We start from the raw sequence: 26,784 nt of genomic DNA, 5'->3' as shown, positions 1-26,784 counted from the left end.
TTTCAGGAGATATTTTTACATATCTGATAGATATATGAGATATAAAAGAGTACATATGCAGTTTACCTGTATAAGATGTTTAGAATTAGGTATACTTTTTGAAAAATATCACACAATGCATTTTGATGCTATGTTATTAAGACAAGAGTCCATGTTCATTCAAATTAACTGAAAAAATAGATAAGGATGAGAAGGTTCATTCTATCAAGGTATAAAACAAACCTATTATATAATGTAATAGAATGGCGAGGTTTGACGAATGACTGACTGACGACAGACAGGAATCCGTGACATGTTAAACGCAGACTGAAGTAAAGTCTTTCCTGCTGCAGCCAAACTCACACACAGTGGCATGCCTGTCAACATGCTGTGATGACCCATGCATATTAGCACTCTGGAAATCCTGTGTATAATTCCCTCTATCAGATCAACTACAAAGTACAGGCTCATGACGCATCCTTTGTTTATTTGTATACCTGGTAGGCCGGCCCCATGTGCAGAAGGAAGAAGGAAAGGCTCTGCAGTGGACCTGTGCCAGATCAGTGGCGAAACAGGCTCTGTTTAGTGTTTAGGCCCTAGGCTCCGTAAAGCGCCTTGAGACAATTGTATTGTGTTGGCGCTATATAAATAATACATTGGATTGAACTGAATCAATGGTGAAACCCCTCCAGACACAGCTGAGAGTACTGTGAGAGAAACGAGAGAGACATTGGGAGAGGGAGAGGAAGAGGAAAAGTCACAGTGTCATATGACACAGCATATCCAAAATAATAATTCTTTTGAAGGTTCTTACCGCCCACCCAAATGTACGGAGTTGTCAGTCAAACCCGATGAGCAGGGTTAATACACACGATACAGGGTAAAAGTCCTGCACCTGATGCCACAGGGAACTCTTTATGGTGTTGTTTTTGTATCTGTATGTTTATATTATTCTTCTGAAAGAGTTGTTTATCAAAATCAGAGTTAAACAGAACTAATTCTAACATGTCTTTATTCCCTGCGTGTGTGAACTATGATAAAGGTGGTAGGAATGTGTCCTGCTGTCTGCCTGCAAGGTCACGGTGAGACTGTTATTCTTATGCATTCTCTGTCACCGAACAGACTGCACTGATTAGGGCAGCTTATTGCTCCTCTGTCCTGGACTGGCCGCATATCATATCCATGCAGGCTGGGTACATTGATTAACACTCTCTCCTGTCAACCTATTCCAATAACTAAGGCATTTAAGCTCAGGCTTCTCTGATCTAGCCAGAGAGGCTGGTGAATCAACTTGTGAAGCCACACTCCATCTGCAGATGTAACACTCAAGCCTAGACTTGCCTTGCCACCTTTGCCTGCCATCACTTCTTATACAATTATTTTAGCCCACAAATATCTTATTGATTAGAATTGCAGACCCACAAACCACTACAATAAACCTATAATATTATGGACTAAATGCAGAGCATTGTGTACCCCTTAAAATGCTTGGCTAACTTCATGTTGTCACTAGCACTTTCAACCAAATATTATCCAAACCAGTGTTTGTAAATACACCGGAATAGCTACCAATATTTGCCCCGCATGTTTTAGTTCCGCTACTAACAGTTTGAAATCAGAACCTCTTCTAACACTTAAGTAGGCAAATCCCCAGGGATCTAATAAGTACAGTTTTCAGATTACGAATGTGGGTGCATATGGACTGCAGGCACTGAATGGGTGAATATAGTGTGAACGTTTAATATGCGGGTGAGGGAGACAAAGGGTTAAGTAAGAATACATGACACCGAGAGGAGGAAAGCCTGGACTCTGCCGGCGCGGTTATTTGCTGCAGGTTCTCGCTATCATTAAATTAGGACATGGACTGCAGTTGTATGGCCAACTTGATAGGAGGAAACGATTAAAGGGTCCGACTAAATGAGATAAAGGCGCGTGGTTAGCGGGCGTTTCTGTTTGTCGCCACACGGACTGATCGGTTGAGCCGTAATATCAGCGGAGGACGAGGCCACGGGCGCACTGCTCAGCAATACCACGAAATGGTCACGTCTATTCTGGGATTTCTTATTCTGCCAATATGTCTGTGTGGATATGTTCGAGGTGAGTAGCCTATGTGGAGATGAACACCACCCGCTGCCGTTACCGAGGACTTATTTTCTTACGCATGGGGAATGTGTTTCTTATTCTGTAGCCAGTTGAGCTCATACGAAGGAACGAAAGCGTCTCATTTCCTAGTGTTAAGCTGCCTTCGGCGTGGGAATATGGTTGAGGCATTAAAACAGTGTAACGAGTAAATGCAAATCTTAGGTTAACGTTATATCCGATATCTAGCGTTACACAGTGGCCTGCGTGTTTTGTTGCGGCGAAAACATAATCATTTGTGTCCGGCTTGATTTGGCCATTCTTTAATTTTATAAATGGATCACCGAATCTGGTTTAAATTGGACCAAACATAGGCCTCTGGTTACATTTTGTAAATTTATTCTTTAACACAATAGACACACAAAATGCAGAGTGCTGGCAGGGACGTTGTTCTTTCGTCCAACACTGAAATGCATTTAATTTTACTGAGGTTTGCGTGCGTCGGCTTTAATAAATTGATGTTCCCTAGTCTATTTCAGCTTAGTTCGCTCTGGGGGCAATAATTTATTTATTTATTCTCCAAGATGGGGCCGATTCTACATTGATTTGGTTAGCCTATTGAAATGCCCTTTCAGTGGGCTCACCCTATCTTGGGCTTCATTCATTGAGTTGAAGGTGGCAAGGTGAGTAGGGAGGGGGGGTGCCATCTCATTAATACGCAGGTGACTTCAATTAATGGATTGTTGTTTGCCCTGGTTAGGTATCCCAAGAGAATAACAGTGCCAGTGTTTGACTACGCTGCCCTCACATTTTTGTGTTCTAGCTGTGTTGCATTTGAAGGCTGCTACATATTCCATTGCATGATTTTGATTCAAACTTCCTTGCTTTTATAACCCCATGTGGGGTTGCTGGAGGGTTCCCTCCATGGAGGCCTGTTGCTTTATTTAGAGCAAACTGTTCTGTTGGCGTCCCTGAATAATGTTCACACGTCAGTTATCACACGAGTATTCTCGTTACACAACACTATTTTCCGAATCTTCCACATCGGGGGCGGGACCACGGCACTGGACTGCGGCAGGTTAGCCAGGTGTTTTAATTTTCCCAATAGGCTTCAGCCATATGTTCTGCACTGAAATCAGGTAAACGCAGAACCCTCTTGATTATAGGACTGAAAAACGCAAGGTGGGCATCAAAAGCAGGTTTTTCATGTTCGGTAACCAACAGCTGACATGTATCATTGCAGGCTAAGCGATACAGCCTACCAACCATAAACATTAAAGGGAGGTTGTCGCAACAAAACCCATATCGTGAATCAAGGTACACCTCCGTACTGCTGTTCAGGCAATGGAAGCTCTGAGCAGTGTGTACGGAATTAGAGCTATTCTGTCTTTAAAGTCAAGTCAGAGTAGTGAACATCTTCACGCCAATTTATGTTACGAAGATTTACATTAACAAAATAAAAGGCATTGCGAGGTTTGTTTGTTTTTCTTTATGCACCTGCTCGCAGCAACAGAATAACGGCCTTAACTCGGGAAACGCGTCTCCTTAGGGTTTCAGGCGGGTGAAATGTTGTCAAATAAATAACCTTTACGTTTTATGGTTAGCATTTCCATATGACTGGGCCAGTCGTGGGTCAAGGGCAGAATGTCACATGACATTACTTAGACTGCATGCATGGCTCTTGACCTTGGCCACACTAGTATTACCTCAATGTAGGTTTGTTCTGAAGGTAACAAAGCATCTGTCAGGGCTGTGAATGATTAAGGTAAATATTATAAGAGTAAAGAGTTATTCCATACTACGTAGGTCCTGGCAAATCATGTTATGCTTTGCATGGGGAGCAAAAAACGTTAGTCACTGTCATTTAAATCATGCAGTGATTCAAAGTAGCAAAACTGCACTCTGAGTAGTTTGCTGTGAATATTTAACGTTTGCCCCGATTAGATTCTAAATTGCAATTTCAGTTTTGATCTTATCTGCTCACAAGGTGCAGACACTTCACTGAACAAAGCTGAAAACAGATACAGATCAGAATTAGAGTTAATCTATTTTAATTTAGTGCACACTGGAATTACAAATTGCACCTGAAAGTCCATGCATAATCTTTCAAAAAAACTTCATTGAGTCTTTGTAAGGTACTCCTGATTTCCATTTGTTTTGGATGGCAGTAGTGCATCTCGTGCAGATATCTCCATGTAACTTACAATAGGAATGGCTGTGCCCTGAGCATGTGCCTGAATAGGGCATTCATAAAAATAAACATGGGAAACGTGCCCAACTGGCATATATTTCGTATGCATTACTATAATGCTTATTCATCAATTCATAATGAGCAACTTGATGATTTAAGTATTCCTTTAGAATCACCACCACTGGATTTATGCTAATGGCCAGATGGAACCCTGGGTTCAAATCCACAACATCCCGCACCTGTGGAACATTATGTATTCGTTCCACTATGAATAAAAGACATTGGAGATGGATGCTCCAATGTTGCTAATAATGCAGTCATTGTCTTCATCTTTCCAGTCATTGTTCATTGTTCAGCTGTGTCCTTGTGTAGTAGGGTAACTCTCTGCGATCACTGGAAATGTGGACGTAGTCAGCAGCAGTGGTGTGCGGCTCCTTCCTCTACGTCCCTCGCAGTTGAGTTACTGTACGCTTCCTTTCTCTACCTCTTCCTCTTCCTCAGGGACGCAGACACAGTGCGAGCCCTCGCAGTTCCAGTGTGGGAATGGCCGCTGCATCCCCTCCGTGTGGAAGTGTGATGGAGACGAGGACTGCTCAGACGGCAGCGACGAGAACACCTGTGGTGAGTCTTCTTTCTCACACCCGCGTGCATACCCAGTCTCACTGCACTCATCATCTTTTCTCTCTCCTTTTTACTCAAACCCTCAGAAGCAAACATGTTACAGGAACACGCACGCAGAAACACTCTTTGGGAATATAGCCGAGAAGATTTAGAAGCACTTGCACACAGCCCACCTCTATCACACACACACACACACACACACACACACACACACAGTAGGACACAAACGTTGCACCCCTCTCTAACTGTGACAGAAGGTCATTACAGGATTGGATGTGCACTGTAGCCCCCCCCAGCCCTCTGCAAGGTTTTCTGCTTGGCTGCTCGGCCGTGCTGCTCAGCACCTGTGTCGCTCACGAGTGAGCATCGTATTGACTGGGCAGCATGACGTCCATGCGCACTGCTAGCCTGGTTCGATACTCAGCTCTACCCCAGACCAAATCCCATGTTCTTCCTGGATGTCAAACAAGTGCTAAAAATGGCATCAGTGCAGAGGTTCACATCTGTATGAGCCACATCCTCTATCTCTGTGTTTTCTGGGTCATGAAATGAGTCTTGGGAGGGAAAAAGGGAGGGAAATTGGGCTGGGGGAGGGGGGGGGGGGGGTGAACGAATATGAAAGGAGGAGGGAGGGGCTGGCACAGAAATGAGAATGAAATGCAGCATGTGTTTGATGGAAGGCTTCCATTCGGGCGTTGAGCTCCTGTGAGGAACACCAAACTGCAGCTGGTTGCTTCTCCCTTGGATGTTGTCCACTGTGTTGAGTAAAGATCAGCTGACTGGGCCTCAGTTCAGGGAGTTTCACTCCCCTTCTACAAGTGAGCATGTGACCTTGCACTGGAGTGACAAAAATGTGGATCTTCCCAGAGCGGCAAAAACATGTCTACTGACTTTAGGTGGTTTGCCAGTCTGTGAAATTTTGCCCTTTGCGATCATTTTGCTCAAATATGAAGACTTGCATCCAGAATTCTTTGTTTAAAATTGACAGAAAATAGGCCTTGCCTTTCTACCAGAAAATTCTACCAGACGTTTACCTTGATGTATTTAACAGAAGCTTTTATCTCAAACGTGATGCACAGGGAGGCATGGTTACAGCACACGAGAAGAGGTGCTCTCTCTCTGCAGAAATGTTTCCATGCACCAGAACGATGCCCTCCTGGGACTTGCATGCGGTGTGTGAGAACTGCTGCTTGTGCCTGCTTTGATCATGCACTATGCAGATTCAAGGTGTCCGCTCAGCTGGTATGAAAATGTTATGGGTTGTCAACACCACTCTTTTCACAATACCGCAGATCCCCTTCTAAAAAATCTTTCAAATCTGATTCCAGATTTGGATAATTTGCATCAGGAATTGGGCATTTGCAGCTTGATGGTGGACAGTTATTCATCCTGTTGTTGTCTTTTGTGTAGTCTTTCTCCATTTTAAAATGTAGTAAAATATATTAGTAAATATATTGAAATGGTTAAAAAAAAATTCAGGAAGTAATGGCCATTGTTGTGTTTGCCCAGTTGGGTTGTAATTGGAAAAGCTGTTCAGTTTTCCCTTCTTCAGCATTCCTCTCTGAGTGTTCCTCCTGTGACATGAATACTGATCGATCACAGGGGAAGAACTCCTGACACTTATTACCATTCCAGCCACAGGCCAGCATGGCCTCTGAGTACGCACTCGGACACAAAGGCAGACGGGAAAAGCCTCCAATAAAATGTGGGGAGTCGTACAGAAGGCACATTTCCCTCCAAGTTGGCTGCCAGCATTAGCTTCAGTACCCTTGCCGGTTCCTCCGCTGCAATGAACAGGTGTAAATATCAGGTGCTGGCCGGCACCACCACTTACTTTGGCTCTGTGCCTTATGGCTGTTTGCCTTCTGCCATTCAGAAAAGTTGACCTCATTTTCCATTCAAACCAAGTAAGGAGACGTTGATACTGTTAGTGTTAGACATTGATACTGCTATTGAGTACATTGTGTAATCAGTTGGTGTTTACTTTGGTAAATTACCCTGAAATGAATTCCCCCCCTCTGTAAACAAGGCATGGCCTACAGAAGAAATAAGCAGGCAAATTAACATCCTCAGAAGAAAGATAATGTGTTAACAAACGCACTTTGTGTTTGTGACTGTGCCCACGGGTCTCAGGAAAGAGATTTGTGAGATTCAATGTGGGACTCAAACAGACGAGTCTGTCTTAATTTGGGCTGTAACTCTCACAATTCATCAAGGATGTTGGCATACAAGCAGATCTGGCACCAGTTGTTGCTTAAAGGTCCCGATGACTCAGATGTGAACACAAACTGTGAACATGTTTATCCTGATTTCAGATCAGGGGCTTTATGACATTCCGTGTCTGTCTTCCTTCATTATGATTCAGAAGACTGTTGGGGAGAGGGTGTTTTTTTGTGTGTGTACATATTGTTTCCCCCTGCATTATGTTTTTGAAGTGAGCTTGAAAACAGGAAGCATTTGTAAAAGGGGGTCGTATGTGTTCATTCAAATATTATTTTTGATTTACTCTATGCTGTATTCAGACTATATAAATACCTAAACGTGTGCTACTACTACAAGTCATGCTACTAATCATGTTGAAGATATTAATTGTGTGTGTACGCTTTTTCTCATTGGTGCAGTGAGGAAGACGTGTGCGGAGATGGACTTTGTTTGCCGGAATGGCCAGTGCATCCCCAAGCGGTGGCACTGCGATGGGGAGCCGGACTGTGAAGATGGTACCGACGAGAGCATCGACCTGTGCCGTAAGTGGCGCACTCTTCTGCTTGGCTTTGTTTGTTTGTTTGTTTGTTTGTGGGTTTGTTTTTCTGGCACCCTGCCTCCAATCGAGTAGGAATCACTTCGGGCAGCCTGCCAAGAGAGATTCCTAAGGAATAACTGCAATAATCACGTAGAAGTTATTCCAACAGTTAGTTTCTTGTGTTGCATAATCTTTTCAGGTAGCCTAATCACTTTAGCCTGTGTGTTAATCATGCATCAGTCTTGATCATGTCTTGGACAAGAGACTGCTGCATCTCTGGATACACATTATTGATTGCCAAGTTGGCCTCAGGGAGTACTGTGCTTTTTTTTTTTTTTGTCTACGTGAAGCAATAACTATTTAAATTAACCTTCCCTTGACAAGCGTGCATTATCACACGTACAAAAGGAGCCAGAGCACTGACCGCTCACGCGGTCAGCACTTGGCTGTGGAAAAGCAGCAGCTGTGCCAGCTTGTGGAAATGGCTGTAGATCAACACTGTAACAGATCAGGTTACACTGGTTCCTCTGGGAGATCTAACTTTACGGTCATCTGCTCATCTCACTTCATTTCACTCAGAAGCAGTATGTTTCGCCCTAATGTGTACTCCACCGCTACTGGCTGGGCACATAGCAACACATTTCACCCAGTCCATCTCATAACTTGTGCCATAGTGCATATGGAGGTGCACTCGGCAAGACCTCATATCGGATAGTGGCTAATCAGCTCTCTGTAGTGGTTTGTCAGCAACAAATGGAGTCAGGGGAGTAAGTGTGTGTGTCAGTGTGGGGGAGTGTAGCGTGTGGTGTGTGTGTGTGTGTGTGTGTGTGCTTGTGCTTGTGTGTGTGCTTGTGCTTGTGCTTTGTTGTCAGGAAGGCTACTCTTAGTTACTCTGATGTGTCCTCCTGTATGGGGTTGCTTCACATACAGCAGGAAATGATTCACTGATTCATTTCTTCTGATGCCTCTGCACTTGTACTGTTTGCTGGGGCAACTTGCGTGTCTGGACCTCCCATTTCCACAGAAGACGTTTGCTATGCATAATGACTAATGACTTCACGTATAAGTATTTTGAAAGGACACTGCACACTGCCTTACCTTGACTCATTATGTGTTCAAACACAGTATGTGGAACTCCTCCAGCTGATTGTGCAATGCTGCTCTCAGACCACACAAGCATGGCTGTATTTGCCCTCAGAAGGCTGGCATTATTAACGCAGGAGGTTTACACATTCCCTGTGCACTAATAGCTTGTGGCATGTGTTGAACGCAGTGGGAGGTGTGGGCCTACTGCACGTCCTCGGGTTGTAAGGTGGCGTGGGGGCCCCTCTTTAATCTGAATCCAATCCAGTCTTTAAAAAGCCCTTTAAAAGCCCATTGATGCTAATGACACTGAACATTAGCGTAACGTATACCTTGCAGACCTTTTTGTGCAACAGATCTTAACCGAAGAGATGAGTGTGGGCGTGGAAACCCTGACTACCTGAATAAATGAATAATGAGTGTATGAATGAGTGCATTAATTGATGTTTTAATTGATGCGTGTTCCTTGCGCAGACACAAGGACGTGTCGAGTGAATCAGTTCAGCTGCGGGACCGGCTCCACACAGTGCATTCCCGTCTCCTGGAAGTGTGACGGAGAGAAGGACTGTGACAACGGAGAGGATGAGGTGCTCTGTGGTAAGATTGCTGTCGGGAATCTATTTCTGCTTTGAGCTGGTGTATAAATGGCATGTATATTAATGCCTGATTGTATCTCTAACAAGACACCATCTATTCCGCTCACGTGCTTTTTGTGTGTAGGCAAATGTCATGGATATTATTTCATGCCAAGTCCTGTTTTAAAATCCTGTCACTTATTCATAGACCATTGATGTAGTGCAAGTCTGTCAAATGGAGTTTCACTGAAGCAGTCTTTTTGTGAAGTTGTACTTGTAACTGATAAAGCACAGCACTACCAATGCCAGGTGGATGATGGTTATGGTGTTGCGGAACTGATTTTGTGTCTGATATATATGCATATGATGGATAGATAGTTGATTTTGTGTGTGTATACAGATATATACATATTCCTAACATGTATATATTCTTTATATTATAAATATAATTTGACCCTTCTATGTTGTGTGTTCAGGTAACATCACCTGCGCTCCTCTGGAGTTCACCTGCGCCAGCGGCCGCTGCATCTCTGCCAACTTCGTGTGCAACGGCGAGGACGACTGCGGCGATGGGAGTGACGAGAAGGACTGCCCCCCATCGTCCTGCGGCCCCAGCGAGTTCCAATGCGGCAACGCCTACTGCATCCCCAACAACTGGTTGTGTGACGACGATGTGGACTGCTCGGACCAGTCGGACGAGGCGCCACAGCGTTGCGGGCGGCCCACCCCGCCTGCCAAGTGCTCGTCCAGCGAGGTTCAGTGTAGCTCGGGGGAGTGCATCCACAGGAAGTGGCGGTGCGACGGGGACCCCGACTGCAAGGACGGCAGCGACGAGAAGAACTGCCGTAAGTCTCTGGAAACCGCTGGGATATGGGGGTGTGGCCAGGTTTAAAGGTTACCTCCAGAAGATTTTCCCCACCCACTGAGTGGGTATAATCCCTATAATAATACACCTGATTCACATGGTTAAGCCACTGGCAGAGCACCAGCCTATGTGAGATTAGGGCTGTAACTGAATACTGAATGAGAACAGAATCTCCAGGAGGACCAGGCACCTCTGTGTGAAGGGTTGCTGAAGTAGGCACTCCTGTTGTTAGAAAAACACATTGCAAGCAGTGGCAGAGGTCATGAGGTTCACTTCCAGCTGACTGCCCAGAAGATGCCCAGTAGCTGCATTGATCTCCATGAACTGACTGGAATTGAAAGTGGATTCAGAAAGTATGCAGCCCCCTTCATTCTTTCACATTTTGTTATGTTGCAGCCTTCATTTTTTGCCTTTATTAATCTACACACTACCCCATAATGAGTAAAGTGAAAAATATGCAAATGTATTAAAAAGGGAAAGCTGAAATCACATTGACCCTTTGCTATGACGCTTTAAATTTAGCACAGGTGCCTCCCATTTCTCTTGATCATCTTTCATTGGAATCAACCTGTGGTAAATTCAATTAATTGGACATGAGTTGGAAAGCCCACACCTGTCTCACAAGTGACGATTCATATTAGAGCAGAAGCCAAGCCATGCGTTTAAAATATGAATTGAATCATTTTAGCAAGACTGCAACAGAGTGTAAAAAGGCGAAGGTGTCTAAATACTTTCTGAAAGCACTGCTTGTAAGGAATCATGTATGTAATGCCATGACCCCAATGACCGCAGTGGAACTAAAACGAATGACTCAACGAAAACATTAAGCCCTTTGGCATGTTTTGTAAGGTGTGAGGGGTCTTTATGGTGCAGGAGCATCAGCATGTGTTCCCTCCTCTGTTTGTCCTCTCCAGCTGTCCGCACCTGCAGGCCAGACCAGTTCAAGTGTGAGGATGGCATCTGTATCCACGGCAGCCGGCAGTGCAATGGCATGAGGGACTGTGCAGATGGCACTGATGAATTAAACTGTAAAAACGGTGAGTAATCATCATCTCCTCCTGTGCGTTCAGCTACAGTATTACGGATGTGACTAATCACACATCTCCGCTGTAGCGGCAAGGCTGAGTGGGAGTAATTTCTCTAATGTTTTTAAAGCTAGGATGCACTTAGATGACAGGGATGCCCCCTGTTTCACACAAAACCCAATTGAGGTTAAATGTGGTTTTGAAGAATTGAGGCTATGTGAATTGTTGCCGCCTGAAGTGGGTCAGGTCAGAAGCAGCATGTTGGCTTACAGCTAAAATGCCAGTTTTGCAGGTGAGGCATGAGATGAGTGCCCACTGTGCTTGCTATACATATTTAATTTTGTAACCTCTGTGAAAAACAGATGGCACATTTTGCTTAGACAAAGCACCCTTTACTATGTCTGTTTTCTGCTCTTTTAAACTGTGACCTGGAGAGCCCAAGCCCCTATTCAGTTTAATCAAAATAAAGTTAGTCTTTAAAGTATACAAATAATTTGTTATTGTTGTGGAAAACTGAATTGTTGATTGTGAATTAACCCCACTATACAGGACGTAAGGCACAGATGTACGCACATATTGGTTATAATAACTATACTAATGGTCCCTGTTGCCGCCCCTTCTGTGCAGTGACCCAGTGCAATGGCCCAGACAAGTTCAAGTGTCGGAGTGGAGAGTGCATCGAGATGAGCAAGGTGTGCAACAAGGCCCGCGACTGTCCAGACTGGAGCGACGAGCCCATCAAGGAGTGCAGTAAGTAGTCTGGAAGTCTTCTGTTTCAGTGCACTCTTGTGCTTTACCACTGAAGTGGAAGGCAGCCACACCTCAGTAGAATGTTAAGCCTTTAAAAATGAACAGCTCAGGGAACTGGAAGTCATCAATAGTTATGAGGGTTTTTAAGGAATGTGGAACCTACTCTTTCTTTTCTTCGTCAGCAACTTGCAGAGCAGAGGCTGGTTATGTTCAAGAGTATGCAGTGCAGGTAGCATGGGGGCGTTTAGAGCTCTTTAAATGAAGTCTGGGCTGGTGTTAAATTGGTCTCTGGCTACGTTGCACTCTCTGAGCCAAGAGGCAAACCTGTCTTTGGATCCTGGCCTACATACAGTAGGATTGATATTTGCCTTATAGGTGCATGTTTGTTTTAGTGGTTCAAGGACATACTATCTCTACCAGTTCTGTCTCCTCCCAGATATGTTGGCTTGCTGCTCATTTTCAAGGACACCTAACCCCAACATTATCACAATCTGTGTTGCTGAGTAACAAACAAATATTACTAAATGGGGTGTTCATGTAAATTATGTATTCATATAAACAACACAGCACTTAATTAATTGTTAAAAATGCATTTCTTTGAGAAACCCTTTTTGACAAACTAGACTGGCTGTGGATCACGGCTCCATTCCTGCAACCTTATACTAGAATGTCAGGATATTGTTGCCCATTCAGATCCCACATGCAATACATAAAGTGTAGGGTTTAGACTTGTGGGTTCACAGCACCCTCTGTTTCTATGACATTCAAAGCAGAAGTGCGCATAGGCTCAGAAAATTACTTGGTGATTTGGTTAAGTCTCCAAATTATGAAATGAGCTTGAAGCCCAACAAACATGGGGTAGAAGTGATATTTTATGGCAATTTGGCAACAAACGGGTCAACCTCAAATTTCTTGCAATATGAAAGAATGAATGGATGTCAGCCACTGGAAAGATCTTTGTCCATAATGAAATACATGCACTTTTAGTTTAGTGATGGTGTGTATCTGGTATGTGATACTATGTTAATACAACAAAAATCTCTAGCCAGGTGAAAAAAATATGTCCGTTTGTGTCTCCCCTCTTCAATCTAGATCTGAACGAGTGTCTGCTCAACAATGGTGGCTGTTCCCATATCTGCCGGGACATGGTGATTGGTTATGAGTGCGACTGTACTCCCGGCCTGCAGCTCATAGATCGCAAGACCTGTGGAGGTACGTGGGCATGGGACATTTTAATCACAAGTCTGATTAAATTCCGAGAAGTCCCAGATTCTAAATTTAAACCATCAGCGTCATTCCTGCCATAAAGCTTGTATGCCGCAAATTCATCTTCCTCAATAGTCCCAGTTTGAGACTTGTCTCAACATGAAGGGCTAACGGGACCAAAATGTGCTGACCATATCTCTAATCAAAACTTCTTGAGGCTCTCGGATGCACAGAGATAACACATTTGTCAATACGAAGAACAAATGTCAGACCTAACAAGGGCATCTTCACATTAACTGCAGTTACACACTGCACACAACACTGTTTGATTCACAAAAACTGTGTGTACATGAATTTTACACAATAGCCCAGATAAATGTCAACTTCCTCTCTCTTCATAGATATAAATGAATGTCAGAACCCTGGGATCTGTAGCCAGATCTGTATAAACCTGAAAGGAGGGTACAAGTGCGAGTGCCACAGTGGGTACCAGATGGACCCCACCACGGGAGTCTGCAAGGCTGTCGGTAAGTAACATGTGGCCTTCTGTACTTGCACCCGAGCCAGGCAGTTTGAGCAGTTCACCTGTGTCCGTCTGCTCCTCATACTCCAGTGGAGCAGACGTGCCTGATCACTGTCCAGATAGTGAATGTCCTCTCTGTTGCATTTAGTTGCCAATCACGGTTTGCCATAATTACCTTAACTGTCCAATTGGGAGCTGAAATCACCTGCCCCATGCAGCAATGGGGTAAAAAGCATGACTAACTGTCATCAAGGCTTCGCCAAGAAAAAAAAAAAATCTTCTCTTCCTGTGAATGGACCGCGGATGATGGACATCAGGCTTTACTGCGTGCCACCCTTGCAGCAGTTTCTAACGTGTCACTACTTTGTGATTTGAATTGGGTGTGTTGGAAAATATGGGTCATGTGTTTGGCATGGAAAACACGTACAATTTAAATGTATTACGGTCGGTTGCTTTGGCTAAATGTGTATACTACATAAACATACTAATAATGTGATCTAAAAGGCAATCTGACTCTTTGCTTGTTGGAAAGGTATTGATATGGTCTACATGCTGACTTTCTGGATTAATACCTGAACCTTTCCTCTCCTTAACCCTTTTCACACAGTAACCATATGCGTGTGTTTCATCTGGGACTTGTACCTGCAGGTAAAGAGCCCTGCCTAATCTTCACTAATCGGCGGGATATCCGTAAACTGGGGCTGGAGAGGAGGGAGTACACCCAGATCGTGGAGCAGCTGAGGAACACTGTGGCCTTAGATGCTGATTTCACCCAGCAGAAGATCTTCTGGGCGGACTTGGGGCAGAAAGCCATCTTCAGGTGAGGTGTTTTTTATTCTCCTTTTTCCCCCCCAATGGGTCGCTTTGTTGTTGTTGTAAGCCATTTTGGGAGATGTTGTACAAATTTGAGTCTAGAAATGATTTCCAATCCCCATTCAGACATTCCTCCAAACCCTCTACTTCATCCTATTATATGCTGGTGTTATATGGTGTACTTGCCAAAGGAATTGGCAGGTTAATAAATGAATCTGTGTAGGTGATGAGGTCTTCTGATTACAGAACCTAGGATGATCAAAGACGGAGTTGTGTCTGACAGTCTTATTTGTTAAATGTCAGCATGAAAATTGCTACAAGCGAAGATGTCACTGAGGCCTTGAGATGCAACATTGAGCACAATTATGAAGTGTTTCACCCCAAACCCATAACGACTGGCTTTTCATAAACAGGTCCGAATGTGGCCACATAATGTTTGAGTAGCGTCAACGAACAGTAAACCAGTGTCAACGTTAAATAATGAATCGTACTGTTTTTCAGCACATGGCTAGATAAACGAGAGGAGAGCCATGTCAAGGTTATAGAAGATGTTCAGATGCCCGTAGGGATTGCAGTGGACTGGATTTATAAGAACATCTACTGGTCGGATCTGGGCAGCAAGAGCATTGCAGTGGCAAACTTCAACGGCACCAAGAGGAAAGTTCTGTTTGGCAGTGGCCTGAAGGAGCCAGCCTCCATAGCTGTGGATCCCCTCTCAGGGTAAGTTAGGATGGCCTGATCCTACAGCAAATGTCAATAGGTGAGAAGGGGATTATACCATTCTTTCCCCATCGAACAACCTGTTATGTGACGACAGGACTGACCTGGATGCATTGACCTTGGGTTAAGTTGTTTTGCCTCTATTGTTCTCAATATTCAGAGGCTTTGAACTGTAATCAGGTATGCAGCATGCCTCCTATGCGAGGAGTGCAAGCAACGGGTTTCACTGGAAGTATTTCATTCATGATAGACATGCATAGCTGAACTGCCAGGAAAGTGCATAAAAACACCTGTGTCTATTCCTAGGATACACAAGTAATAAGCATTGCATAGTTTAATTTTGACAATGTAACTGTGCTGACTGATAATATGGGACCATAACTTGATGCGGATGTGTTCTAGGTTTCTGTACTGGTCTGACTGGGGAGAGCCAGCTAAGATTGAGAAGTCCGGGATGAATGGAGTTGACCGGCAGGTCCTGGTTGACACGGACATTCAGTGGCCCAATGGAATCACTCTGGGTGGGTGAACTGATGCTAGAATGCTGTCAGAACACATCAATATTTTTGTACTTTTTTTTTAACTTTACAATACTTTTGTTCAAAATCTATGGTATTACATTTTGAGCTCATAGGAACAGGCACCAAAATGTTAACATATTACTATTATTAACATTAACGCAACATATTTTTCTTTTTTTGCAATTGATGTTTTTGTATATACCTCTTTTTTAGCATCCTGATTCATTTGATTGTGTACGGCCATGTTGGTAAACTGATGAAACGTTTGTGTAAAATACATCAGATCTGATCAAGAGCCGCCTCTACTGGGTGGATTCTAAGCTGCACATGCTCTGCAGTGTCGACTTCAATGGCGACAACCGCCGGAAAGTACTTCAGTCATCAAACTACTTGGCTCACCCGTTTGCCCTCACTGTGTTTGAGGTAAGACGGGACAAGATGCACCTTAGTGTGATGTCATTTGTATATAAGTCTCAAAACAATGTTTTGATGGGGAAATTGATGTAGAGTACATTGTAGTGATTTAATGCAGAAAATCTATGAATTTCCTAACGGGACTGTTAGTGTAATCTACCTCATATTTGTATGATGTTGCTGAAAGAGAGCTGCGAAGGCTTGTATGATGATTCAGTGAGTGTGGGACCACTGTACAGTTCCATCTACCTATCTCTGTGCGTATGACTTGGATGATGTATTTTTGGCATCTTTTTTTGTTATAAGGACCGGGTGTTCTGGACAGACGGGGAGAATGAGGCTATTTATGGTGCTAACAAGTTCACAGGATCTGACGTGACCGTTTTGGCCAGCAATCTGAATGAACCTCAGGACATTATAGTTTATCATGAGCTAATTCAACTCTCAGGTGAGTCCAGGTTTGAAAAGTGTGACATGGTGCCCCACCACAGTATAGCCTATCTCTATTTGAGCTTCAATCATTCTGTCAGTTTCAGTTACTGTATTTGCCCAGAACATATTCTTCATTTCCTTCAACTTGAGTGCCTGCTCAGTCTTGGTGAACAGATTTTAATTACCTTAGTCGTCCTTGTCACACACTATTATACTGGCCATCTTATTCCCCACGCCTCTTATTTCTTGCCACTTACAGAATCCATGTAGCGTTTCAGAAAATTGTGTCCACACTGTTGCTGCTCAAACTACAGTGTAAATTGGTTGAGACAAGATTATCATGTCAACTGAGGGTATCCCCCTGCAGTGCATTGGATGAGGTGGTCTCTGCTGATTGGTTGCTGATGCCCCAGATGGCAGCTGACGCCAAGACTGATCTGGTCCTGATGCGGCCCTGATGTGGCCCAGTTCTGACTAGGGGCCAGATACATTCCGGAGTCAGCAGCCATCTGGGGCATCAGCAAACCATCAGCAGAGACCACCTCATGGTCAACATGTTGTCTGTCAAAGCAGTCAAGGAGAAATTCCTGCCAAGAAGGAAAATTGTTTTAAAAGGAACCCCACTGTTCAGACTTTGGTCTTTCAGCCCCACAACAACAAACCCTCCTTTTTGAATGTGATCTCGTCCTGCAGGAACTGACTGGTGCAACGAGAAGCTAGAGAATGGCGGCTGCTCTTACATGTGCCTGCCAGCGCCGCAGATCAACAAGCACTCTCCAAAGTACACGTGCGTCTGCCCCGATGGCTGGAAGCTGGGCTCCGACGGCCGGACGTGTAAACCAGGCAAGTAGCCAAGCAAGGAGCCATTGGTGTGGGGGGGTTAACTGCTCATGCAATAGTGGGGGCAACTCCCCCTTTTAAGGGGGGGGGGCACTCTTTTCAGCGCCTCTCTGTTCCTTTCTGCTGTGAGCTGCCCAGTGCAAGCTGTTGGTGTCGTCATCCCGTCTACCCCTTCTCAGATTGAGTGATGGCTCCACTTTCAGCTTGAATTTGTTTTTCATGTTTTTCTCCCCACTTCCCCTCTGCTCTTGTGGAGTCATGTAGCATTTAGTATTGTAGGGGTAGCACTTGGCATCTCGAGCTTGTTGGAAGTGGGTTCTGAACCAAAGGAAAGCCAGGGTAAAGGAGGATAAGGGGGGGTTGGGGAAAGGGGGGGGAGGACAGCAGCAGTCTGAGGGCCAAGTGATCTCTGCTGCCACATGAATGCTTATATGGTTTAAAATTCAGCGCTGTAAGTCTTTTATCCCGACACTCCTCGTCAATGGTATTGAGCTGTCAGCTGCAAAAAGGCTTGTTTTTTCCCTTGATGATAATGGGTAGAGAATGGCACGTTGTATTCGGTCATGGATTCCTTCAGTTTAGGAAGATAAAGGATTGAAAAGGCCCAGAGCTCCCCACACTAGAGGCAGGGCATTCAATAGGAGTGTCAAGCACGAGCTGTATGGATTGATGCAGGGATTCTTGTAGTCCTCTTTTCAGCTGCGGAAAGCTCTAAAAGCAGGAGTGTGCATCCAGGAGTTGTGTTTGATTCAGGCCAGGGCTAAGCCCAGCCAAAGCTTTGAGTCAGAGTGTGATCTGCAGTTCATACTGAACGCCTGATTAGACAGTGAGCATATTCAGAGATGGGTAATGTTGTTATTTCTGGACAGTAGCATTCATCCAGGTTACAGGCAATATGTAGTGGCATTGCTTTCTGTTTATGGCTACATTGTTGTTTTTGTATCAGGAAAAATGAACTTTAATTGAAGGTAATTCCCAAGATTCTGTTTAAGAGAGACATTGTCGTGCTGGTTAAAGGATGCCTTGTTTGTGCTGCATCCTTGGATGTGCTCTGGTGTTTATTGTGCTGCTTCCTGTTGCTGTTCTACTTCTTCGTCTTCCTCCTCTCAATCTTCGTCTTACTGCTGCTGACTTCACACGGATGAACAGATGCCTCATTGTTATTTGTATAAGGGGCCATATAGATTGGTGATGGTGAATAATAGTATTACAATAAGTTACAGTACCACAGTTGTCAGTCCCTGGCATTGCATGAGACTTTGCTCTCTGGCTCTCACCCCTCAAAAACAGCCAATGCCTCAGTTGCCCCAAAGGATGCTGGGAAGGCACAGTCACCCTCTGCTCCCCCTCAAGGTAAATGAGGTCATGGCATGACTCCTGTAGTCTGTAGGTATTCTCTCTGTTAATGACTTGACTCAATTAGTGGTGTGCTTCTGCTGAGGATTGGTGATTCTTTATTAGTAAGGTGTGATGGAATGCTGTCTCATGCTTTTAATTACAATTAATCCCATATTCCTGTGAAATAGAATGGCCCTTGCATACTCCAAACAAACAGAACGACAGTTGTAAATCTGCTGAATGTGGTGGTAGTCATTTTTTTCACACGATAAAAGGTAATCCCTAAAATGCTCTGCTACTCAGTCTAGATTGATACCCTATTATCTTGCCTTAACATGCTTAATCCAGAATGTCACAAATTACTCACAGTACCTAGAGCTTCACGCTCACATCCACATTGCTTGAATCCATTAAAGAGCATTAGAGTGTCCTTGAAAATAACAGTATCACATAGTTTAACTTACTCATATCCTCCAGTAGTGTTTGCTGAATATTTGCCCTTGTGGAAATGTTGGCTCCTTCTCTAGCATGGCAAGCCAAGCTTTGATCAAACTGATAGTCAAACTTGCTTCTGGCACAGAAATCTTTATACTTAATGCAGCCCTTTGTCTTTGCCCCACTAAATACCATAGATCCTTTTTTTCAAAATTAAACGTGACATCATGTTTCTGTTTTTTGTTGCTCTATGGGTTTTCCCATATTAACGCTGTCCTCTCCATCCCCCACCCCCAATCCCAGAAGGGAATGTTAGTGCATCCATGCACGAGGTCAGCTCTTCTGCTAAAGGATCTGCAGCTGCATGGGCCATTCTGCCTGTCTGTGAGTATTGGTCCTCCCTTCTGCTCTCCAGTTCTGTAGCTTATAGTGGACAACCTCTGGCCCAGATCGTGCTCTAGTTCTCGGTCCACTCATAATCTGTGCTAAATCATTTGATGCAGAGGTTCTGCTGACGGGTTTAAGAGTTGTGCAAATCCGGTCCGAATGCTTTGTTGCTAAAGCCTTCCATGTCGGAACATTACTACTTGATTGCCTCATCCAGCAATACATGGAGGTTGATGATGGATAAAATATTGATGTGCATTAGGCATGCATCGCTTCCACTGAAGTTGGTATATTAATGTGCAGATACAGTTTTAAAGTTGAGATGTGATTTAGGTTTTTGTAACATGTAGAACCTTCATTATTCTACTATTCATTATTAATGTCAATCCTGTGTGTTCTCTGCAGTGCTGCTGGCAATGGCTGTTGCTGGTGGTTATCTGATGTGGAGAAACTGGCAATCGAAGAATAAGAAAAGCATGAACTTTGACAATCCGGTGTACCTGAAGACCACAGAGGAAGACCTTAACATTGACATCACCAGACACACGGCTTCTGTCGGACACACGTACCCAGCGGTAAGGGCAATAGAGCTCGAGTAGACTTAAGTGTTTCATACTGAATTTATCTTCACAATCTCACTCCTTTTGAGAACTAGCATTCTCAACGTTTTAAATCTTTACCAAAACGAAATACTAATGCTGATCTTTCTCTTTCTTGCCCAGATATCCGTGGTAAGCACAGACGACGACCTCTCCTAACCCACCGCTCTTCAGTGTTCTTACCTGTTTACCAGTGACTGCTGCTCTAGCAGAGCTACAACCAGATGCCTTCTGGAGTGCATTATGTTGTATTTTTCTCTTCTGGGGGAGAAGAGATGAAGGAATATTTTTTGAGTATGTTGAATTGCTCCCCACCCCTCACAGTGCGAAAAGCATTTAGGAATCACGGTGTGTTGGATTTACCTACGTCAACTGTACCCTCTGCCCACTTCCAGTGCCCCACAACACTTCCTGTCTAAAGTTCAGCGTCTCAGAAACGTGGCTGAAGACCCCCCACACTTGTCTTTGCGCTTATCTGCGCATGTGAATATTTGAGAAAGGAAATGGATATTTTAGGCACCCGTGTCCAGTAAGGTGTTTTCTTTTTTCTCCTTTTTTTCATATGAACTTTACCTCCTAGCGTGTTCTTATAAGGCTTTTCATGTGTGTTTTTGTGACGAAGGCAAAAAGGAGCTTTATAAAGCGAGTGCGGTCACTCCATTTGTATAACGGTGTACATAAACGTCCCTCAGCGGAACCCACAAGGAGGGCTCTGAAGCACTTTGATCAAATGTTCCTCTGTAAATAAGATTGTATACATTTCACTGAATCGATTTTGCTATGATGGGGCAAACTACCAGGGGTAAGGAAATAATGTATTTAAAGAAGTAAAAAAAAAAAAGGAGTTTGTTAAAATATTTTGTATGTTTGTGTGCTGTACCTGTGACCTTTTATAGCATTGTACAGGGAAACAACATGCTCTGTATTGTGACGGGGATCATATTTGCAAATAGATTAAATAAAACCTGACAAGGTTATTCAAACTTGACCTCTTTTGTTGAATTGCGTCAACATGTGCCGCCTAACTTCAAAGAAATCATTATAGTAGATGGTAGACACTGATTACACCACTACAATACTGATTGAACTGGAGCTCTTTTAAAATGAGTGAATTAATTTTAGCGTATTATTAATATCAAACAACTTCAAAGCATCTTCACAGTATGGGGCCTAATTTATGCTAGTACAATATGAAGCTGTGAAGCCAGTAAAACACTGCCTACCTGTAACTACAGCATCTAGAGCAGGACCCTGGGAATGTATTCTAAAAATACATCTTTTATCAGATTTATATATATTATTCTTCTCTCCTCTGGTTCGTCATGAATTTATTCATGTGTGTTCATGCACTTTACCCTTTTCCCAGGCTTCTGTTTTGTCCGCATGGTTGTTGCGGGCAAACCCATGTGCTTAAAACAATAGTTCTATAGATTTACTGCACATTCAAAAACATTTGTTTTCTAGATTGTAGTCATAGTTGCAAGTGTCTAGTTTACCATAGCATACCAAGACGTTTTGGTGTATGGGAAACCCTGCTTATGACCGCACAGTTCTCTGTATTAGTGAATTCCTATGAATCTTAAGCCGTGAAAGTTCAGGCAGCTACTAAAAGTTCACGTCAATGTAATTACTCCATAACAGCCTGCGTCTAAAAGGTTAACTGCATAAACCATGGCCTGGTGTTGGCTGGGCTGATTATGTGTGCATACACAGGCTGCTGATACTCAACCCTTTTTGATCAGTATAAACCACTTTGTCACTTCAATCCACATTAATAAGAACACAGCCCAGTCTACTCTGGTGCAGAAGGTTAGGTCATTATGGTAGCTTATATTTATACAGACGAAATGATTCCGTTACGCAAAGTACAAATCCTAAATTGCATGTAACATAACATTTGGAGGCACATCACTGAACATCTAAACAAACGTCATGCTGTGATGTAGTATACTATGGGTAGATGATCTACATAGTTTGTTAATTATCCAGAAGAATGACAAAAAATACTTCCTGAACCTGGGTTTCTTTTATGTCTGGGTGCTTTACTCAAATTTACTCAAAAACAGATGGCACATGTGAATGTGAAATAGCATACTTTTAATGTTATTTTGTTTTCTTTTTGGATTGTTTGCAATAAGCAATCGAGTATGGTCCATGTGTTCACAGGCATTTTTAAAGCTGCATGAATAAGACCTTGAGGGCTTTCCCCATCTGACCTATGTATGACATCAATGACTCATAATCTGAGCCCTGTAATCTGCATGCCACAAGAAGCCTGGACATAATTCCCAAGGGCAGAAGATATGGATTTGTGATAAATCTCTTTCCATTGCTGATTGATTTGTGCTATCTAGTAACACATAATACTAGAACATTGACACATCATAGGTTTCAGTCATAAGAAGAGACTACATAGAGTAGTGAATGGCGTTAAGCATTCTTTCTTCAATATTTCTTTAATTTAAATATGAAGAATGGCAAGTGACCATACTTGAATAATGTATGATGTGCTATTTACTGTGCTTAAACCGCGCTTAGCAATAACACCACGGACTAGCTTCTTATATCAGTCTACTTGACTGGTCATTGTTTTATTGAAAGTATGCTATGCATTTCCATATGCTATAAACAACTGTGCATTCATTCCTAAGTGATCCTTTGTGGGTCAATATTTGACCTCATGTTTATCAATGGGTAATGCATAACAGTATGTTGTGTCGCATGAAAATCGGACCGCCAATAGTCATGGAAATGTGTACAGGATAGGTGAGTGAGAGACATCAGGGCGGAGACAGAGTGAGTTGATCAGGGGAAGAGGATAATGGTTTTTAAACCTTTAAGCACCCAGATCCTCTCAGTCGGCAACATTAGACACACTGAGCACTGGACATTGTTACACCAAAGGATGTGCCCAGGCATCCAGTAACTTTAAAGTCCTATCAGGCATAGTACCACCAGTATGACGAATCTCAAGGCTAGGAGGCAGAGTCTCTTTCCCAACTACAAAGTGGGATGTCCGGCCCCAGCAGCAAAAGACCCGGGGGATGACATCGACCTACCCTTCGCTCAACACAGCTCGTTGAAGCCATGGAACTCCTTGACGGAGCTAAACAGAGATATCTATGACATCTACGCTGAATACGAGGATGATGATGATGACAGGATTGGGACCTTAATGAGGCTTGCATCTCCGGTCAAGAACTACATGCTCAACATCAACGTCGGAGGTAAGGTGTACCAGATTTCCTACAGGTCTGCAGCGAAGTACCCTAAGACAAGGATAGGTCGGCTGGCAACGTTCACTGACCACAACAGGAAGTTGGACCTGTGTGATGACTACATAGTCCAAAACAATGAGTTCTTTTTTGACAGAGATCCAGACATCTTCCATAACATCTTCAATTTCTACCGGACGGGTGTGCTCTGGATCAAGGATGAGCTGTGCCCTCGCAACTTCCTGGAGGAGATCAATTACTGGGGTGTCCGGATCAAGAGCACCCATCGCTGTTGCCGCATCTCCTTTGAGGAACGCCAGGATGAGCTGAACGAGCAGCTGAAGATACAGAGAGAACTTGAGGCTGAAGTGGAGACGGAGGAAAACGAGGAGCTGTTTGAGGAGATGGCGTTCGGTAACACCCGGCGGAAGATCTGGAACCTCATGGAGATGCCCTTCTCCTCGATCACAGCCAAGCTCATGGCGTTGGCCTCAAGCTTCTTCGTGCTGGTTTCTCTGGTGGCCTTGACCCTCAGCACAGTCGAGGAGATGCAGTACACCACGCCGTCCCGCCAGCTGAGTGGACATTCATACGTAGAGTACGTGGAGACCTTCTGCATCGCCTTCTTCACCGTAGAGTACCTTCTGCGTCTCATTTCCACGCCCGACCTGAAGCGTTTCAGTCGCAGCGTGCTCAATGCAGTCGACCTCCTCGCCATCCTGCCACTGCACCTGCAGATGTTCCTCGAGTTCTTCGAGAAGGAGGACCGGGCCCACCACGGCGACATCGAGACAGTCGCCCGCGTGGGCAAACTTGGCCAAGTGCTGCGCATCATGAGGCTCATGCGCATCTTCCGGATCCTCAAACTGGCGCGCCACTCCACGGGCCTCCGGGCGTTTGGCTTTACACTGCGCCAGTGCTACCAGCAGGTGGGCTGCCTCTTCCTGTTCATCGCCATGGGCATCTTCACATTCTCTGCCATGGTGTACACAGTGGAGCACGATGTCTACAAGACCAACTTCACCAGCATGCCAGCTGCCTGGTGGTGGGCTGCTGTGAGTACCTTTATACAGACCTAACTATCTTCATACAGCAGTGTTTATATATACCTACCTATCTTCATATATCAGTGTTTATATAGACCTGCCCATCTTTATACTGTATCAGTGTTTATACAGACCTATCTATCTATATATATAACTGTTTATATAGACCTATCTATCTTCATATATCACTGTTTATATAGACCTATCTATCTTCATATATCACTGTTTATATAGACCTACTGTACCTATCATATCAGTGTTTATAAAGACCTAACTATCTTCATATATCAGTGTTTATATAGACCTGCCCATCTTTATACTGTATCAGTGTTTATATAGACCTACCTATCTTCATATATCACTGTTTATATAGACCTACCTATCTTCACATATCACTGTTTATATAGACCTACCTATCTTCACATATCAGTGTTTTTACAGACCTGCCTATCTTCATATATCACTGTTTATATAGACCTACCTTTCTTCATATATCAGTGTGGAGGAGAGTAGTTTTTTGCTGTTAAATATATAGACCAACAAATTTAAAAAGGTGTCAATCTCCCCATAAGCATAACCTTCATAACCTTCTTTGTTTCACTAAAGGTCACACACTAAAATAAGTATATTGCCTAAAATGTTTTATATATTTTTTAGATATTTGCAGTAATTGCATTTTACGTTGGTGGTTTCAAGTTAAGTGCAAAGGGAAATAGTTGCACAGCAATGCTGGATGTGCTTTTCTTATCACCTATTAATTTAATATTGAGGCAACACATTTTATTTGCTTTATAACACTTTGTTTCTCAGTATTCTTCTTACCATCCATTGAGTTATATGTTTTAGGTGTTATCAGTATAGCCTACAGTTCTACATGGAACAGTAGCTCATCATTTCTATAGCGCCCGCTGGAGCTTAGCAAGGGTCTTAAGATAATCTTTGTCTGACACAGATAACTTCAAACATCCTCGAATGCAGTATGTCCTGAATGTGAAAGGACACCTACTCAAATTATTCTGTGTGAGACCTTGAAGACAAATGTGCTATTTATATTACAAAAAAGCACAATTTGGTAATTTGACCAAACACTGAACAAAATGAAATGACCCTTTCAGTTTGTATATGTCTGCTCATATAAGAATTACAAAAAATATACAATTCCAAGGATTTCACTTATTCTTGGTGGTCAGGATACTGGAGAGTTAAACACCTGGCCAGGTGCCAGAATTGGATTGTGTCTCTGGGTTTCACTTTGTGAGGCTATTAAACACTTACTTTAAGGCTCCCATAAACAGCCACTGACAATCATGCGCGCGTCCCTTACAAAAAGTACTCCACATACTGAGTCTGTTCTGTTCCTGTTCAACAGGTCACACTGAAGTCGGTGCCTGTCCAGGATGTAAATAAGATATGACACCACCGAATGACAGAAATGTGGTGCAAATCCAAAGTGCTTCTCCTTTCGGTGACGGAGCGGGTCATAGCCTGTTAATCCAAGCAGACTAAATAAAAAATTAGCCTTTTCATTTAGCCTTTTAACTTAAAAAGTGTCAAATAAAAAAAAATAGGAAAAGCTGGTATGAAGTTTTAGTTTACATCTATTGTATTTTCTACCAAAACAATAGGAGACCACTTTTTTAATGGCAAGCGTCTAACATTTTGTAATGGTTTTCCCCTACAGGCAAGCATCTCTACCGTGGGCTACGGCGACATGTACCCAGAGACTCACCTGGGTCGGCTCTTCGCCTTCATCTGCATTTCCTTTGGGATCATTCTGAACGGCATGCCCATCTCCATCCTCTACAACAAGTTCTCAGACTATTACTCCAAACTGAAATCCCACGAGTTCACCTCAACTTTAAAGGGACGTGGCAAGCTCCGCATTGGTGGGAGAGTAGTTCAGAAGTTCGCAGACTGCTGCAAAGATGCCACGCGTGTGCGGGAACCTTTCCAAAGAAGTTACACTGCGTTCCACGACGAGTCGGGAGTTGAGAAATGCCATCTTGAACTTCCCGGTTGAATGAGGACGTTCAGTATTGCCCTTCTTTGGGGGGCAGTAGCTTAGTATCAGACAGATTTCTGTAGTTAGGACACAGAAAAACTGCTCAAGGCTCAATAATTAGTTTGCACCCCCTACATTCACACCTCAATTGAGTTATCAGCAATTCACTTCATTATTTATTCTGACAATTAGCATGGACACATTTCTAAACCACAGCCAGAGACCACTTTACCGCGGGGTGGTTTATTTGGGTGAGATCCTCTCTGATGTTGAATATTCTGAAATAGAACTGTAGTTAATTGTAGTTAGTAAAACTAACATTAATGCCAGGAGTTCGTTCTGTCAAATGATAGCAAAAATAAGAAAATCATCTCGGCCTATGCCT

The 26,784-nt window shown here is 43.5% G+C and overlaps 2 protein-coding genes across 3 annotated transcripts; both read left to right on the top strand.

Moving 5' to 3' along the window:
- Positions 1-1,844: 1,844 nt before the first annotated feature.
- Positions 1,845-21,062, top strand: vldlr (very low density lipoprotein receptor). 2 transcript variants are annotated; one of them, XM_080834134.1, is made up of 20 exons: positions 1,845-2,076; positions 4,751-4,870; positions 7,492-7,614; positions 9,168-9,290; positions 9,745-10,113; positions 11,048-11,170; positions 11,786-11,908; positions 13,001-13,120; positions 13,516-13,641; positions 14,286-14,457; positions 14,952-15,170; positions 15,573-15,691; positions 15,975-16,114; positions 16,412-16,553; positions 17,231-17,380; positions 18,668-18,730; positions 18,904-18,990; positions 19,454-19,534; positions 19,943-20,112; positions 20,260-21,062. In XM_080834134.1, the coding sequence occupies exons 1-20, from the start codon at positions 2,016-2,018 to the stop codon at positions 20,293-20,295; spliced, it is 2,667 nt and encodes an 888-aa protein (XP_080690260.1). In that variant the 5' UTR covers positions 1,845-2,015; the 3' UTR covers positions 20,296-21,062. The 2 variants fall into 2 exon arrangements, with proteins under 2 accessions (XP_080690260.1, XP_080690259.1); XM_080834133.1 differs by lacking the exon at positions 18,904-18,990.
- Positions 21,063-23,095: 2,033 nt separating this feature from the next.
- On the top strand, positions 23,096-26,417 carry kcnv2a (potassium channel, subfamily V, member 2a; the record flags this gene model as incomplete). The annotated part of the gene is made up of 2 exons (XM_080835010.1): positions 23,096-24,406; positions 26,079-26,417. 2 exons carry the CDS (start codon positions 23,096-23,098, stop codon positions 26,415-26,417), a joined length of 1,650 nt encoding a protein of 549 aa, XP_080691136.1.
- Positions 26,418-26,784: the final 367 nt, after the last annotated feature.

The sequence above is a fragment of the Sprattus sprattus genome (assembly GCF_963457725.1).
Source record: "Sprattus sprattus genome assembly, chromosome: 3".
NCBI lineage: Eukaryota > Metazoa > Chordata > Actinopteri > Clupeiformes > Clupeidae > Sprattus > Sprattus sprattus.
The sequence above is the reverse complement of the archived record's forward strand: the minus strand, read 5'-3'. Positions and strand labels throughout refer to the sequence as shown.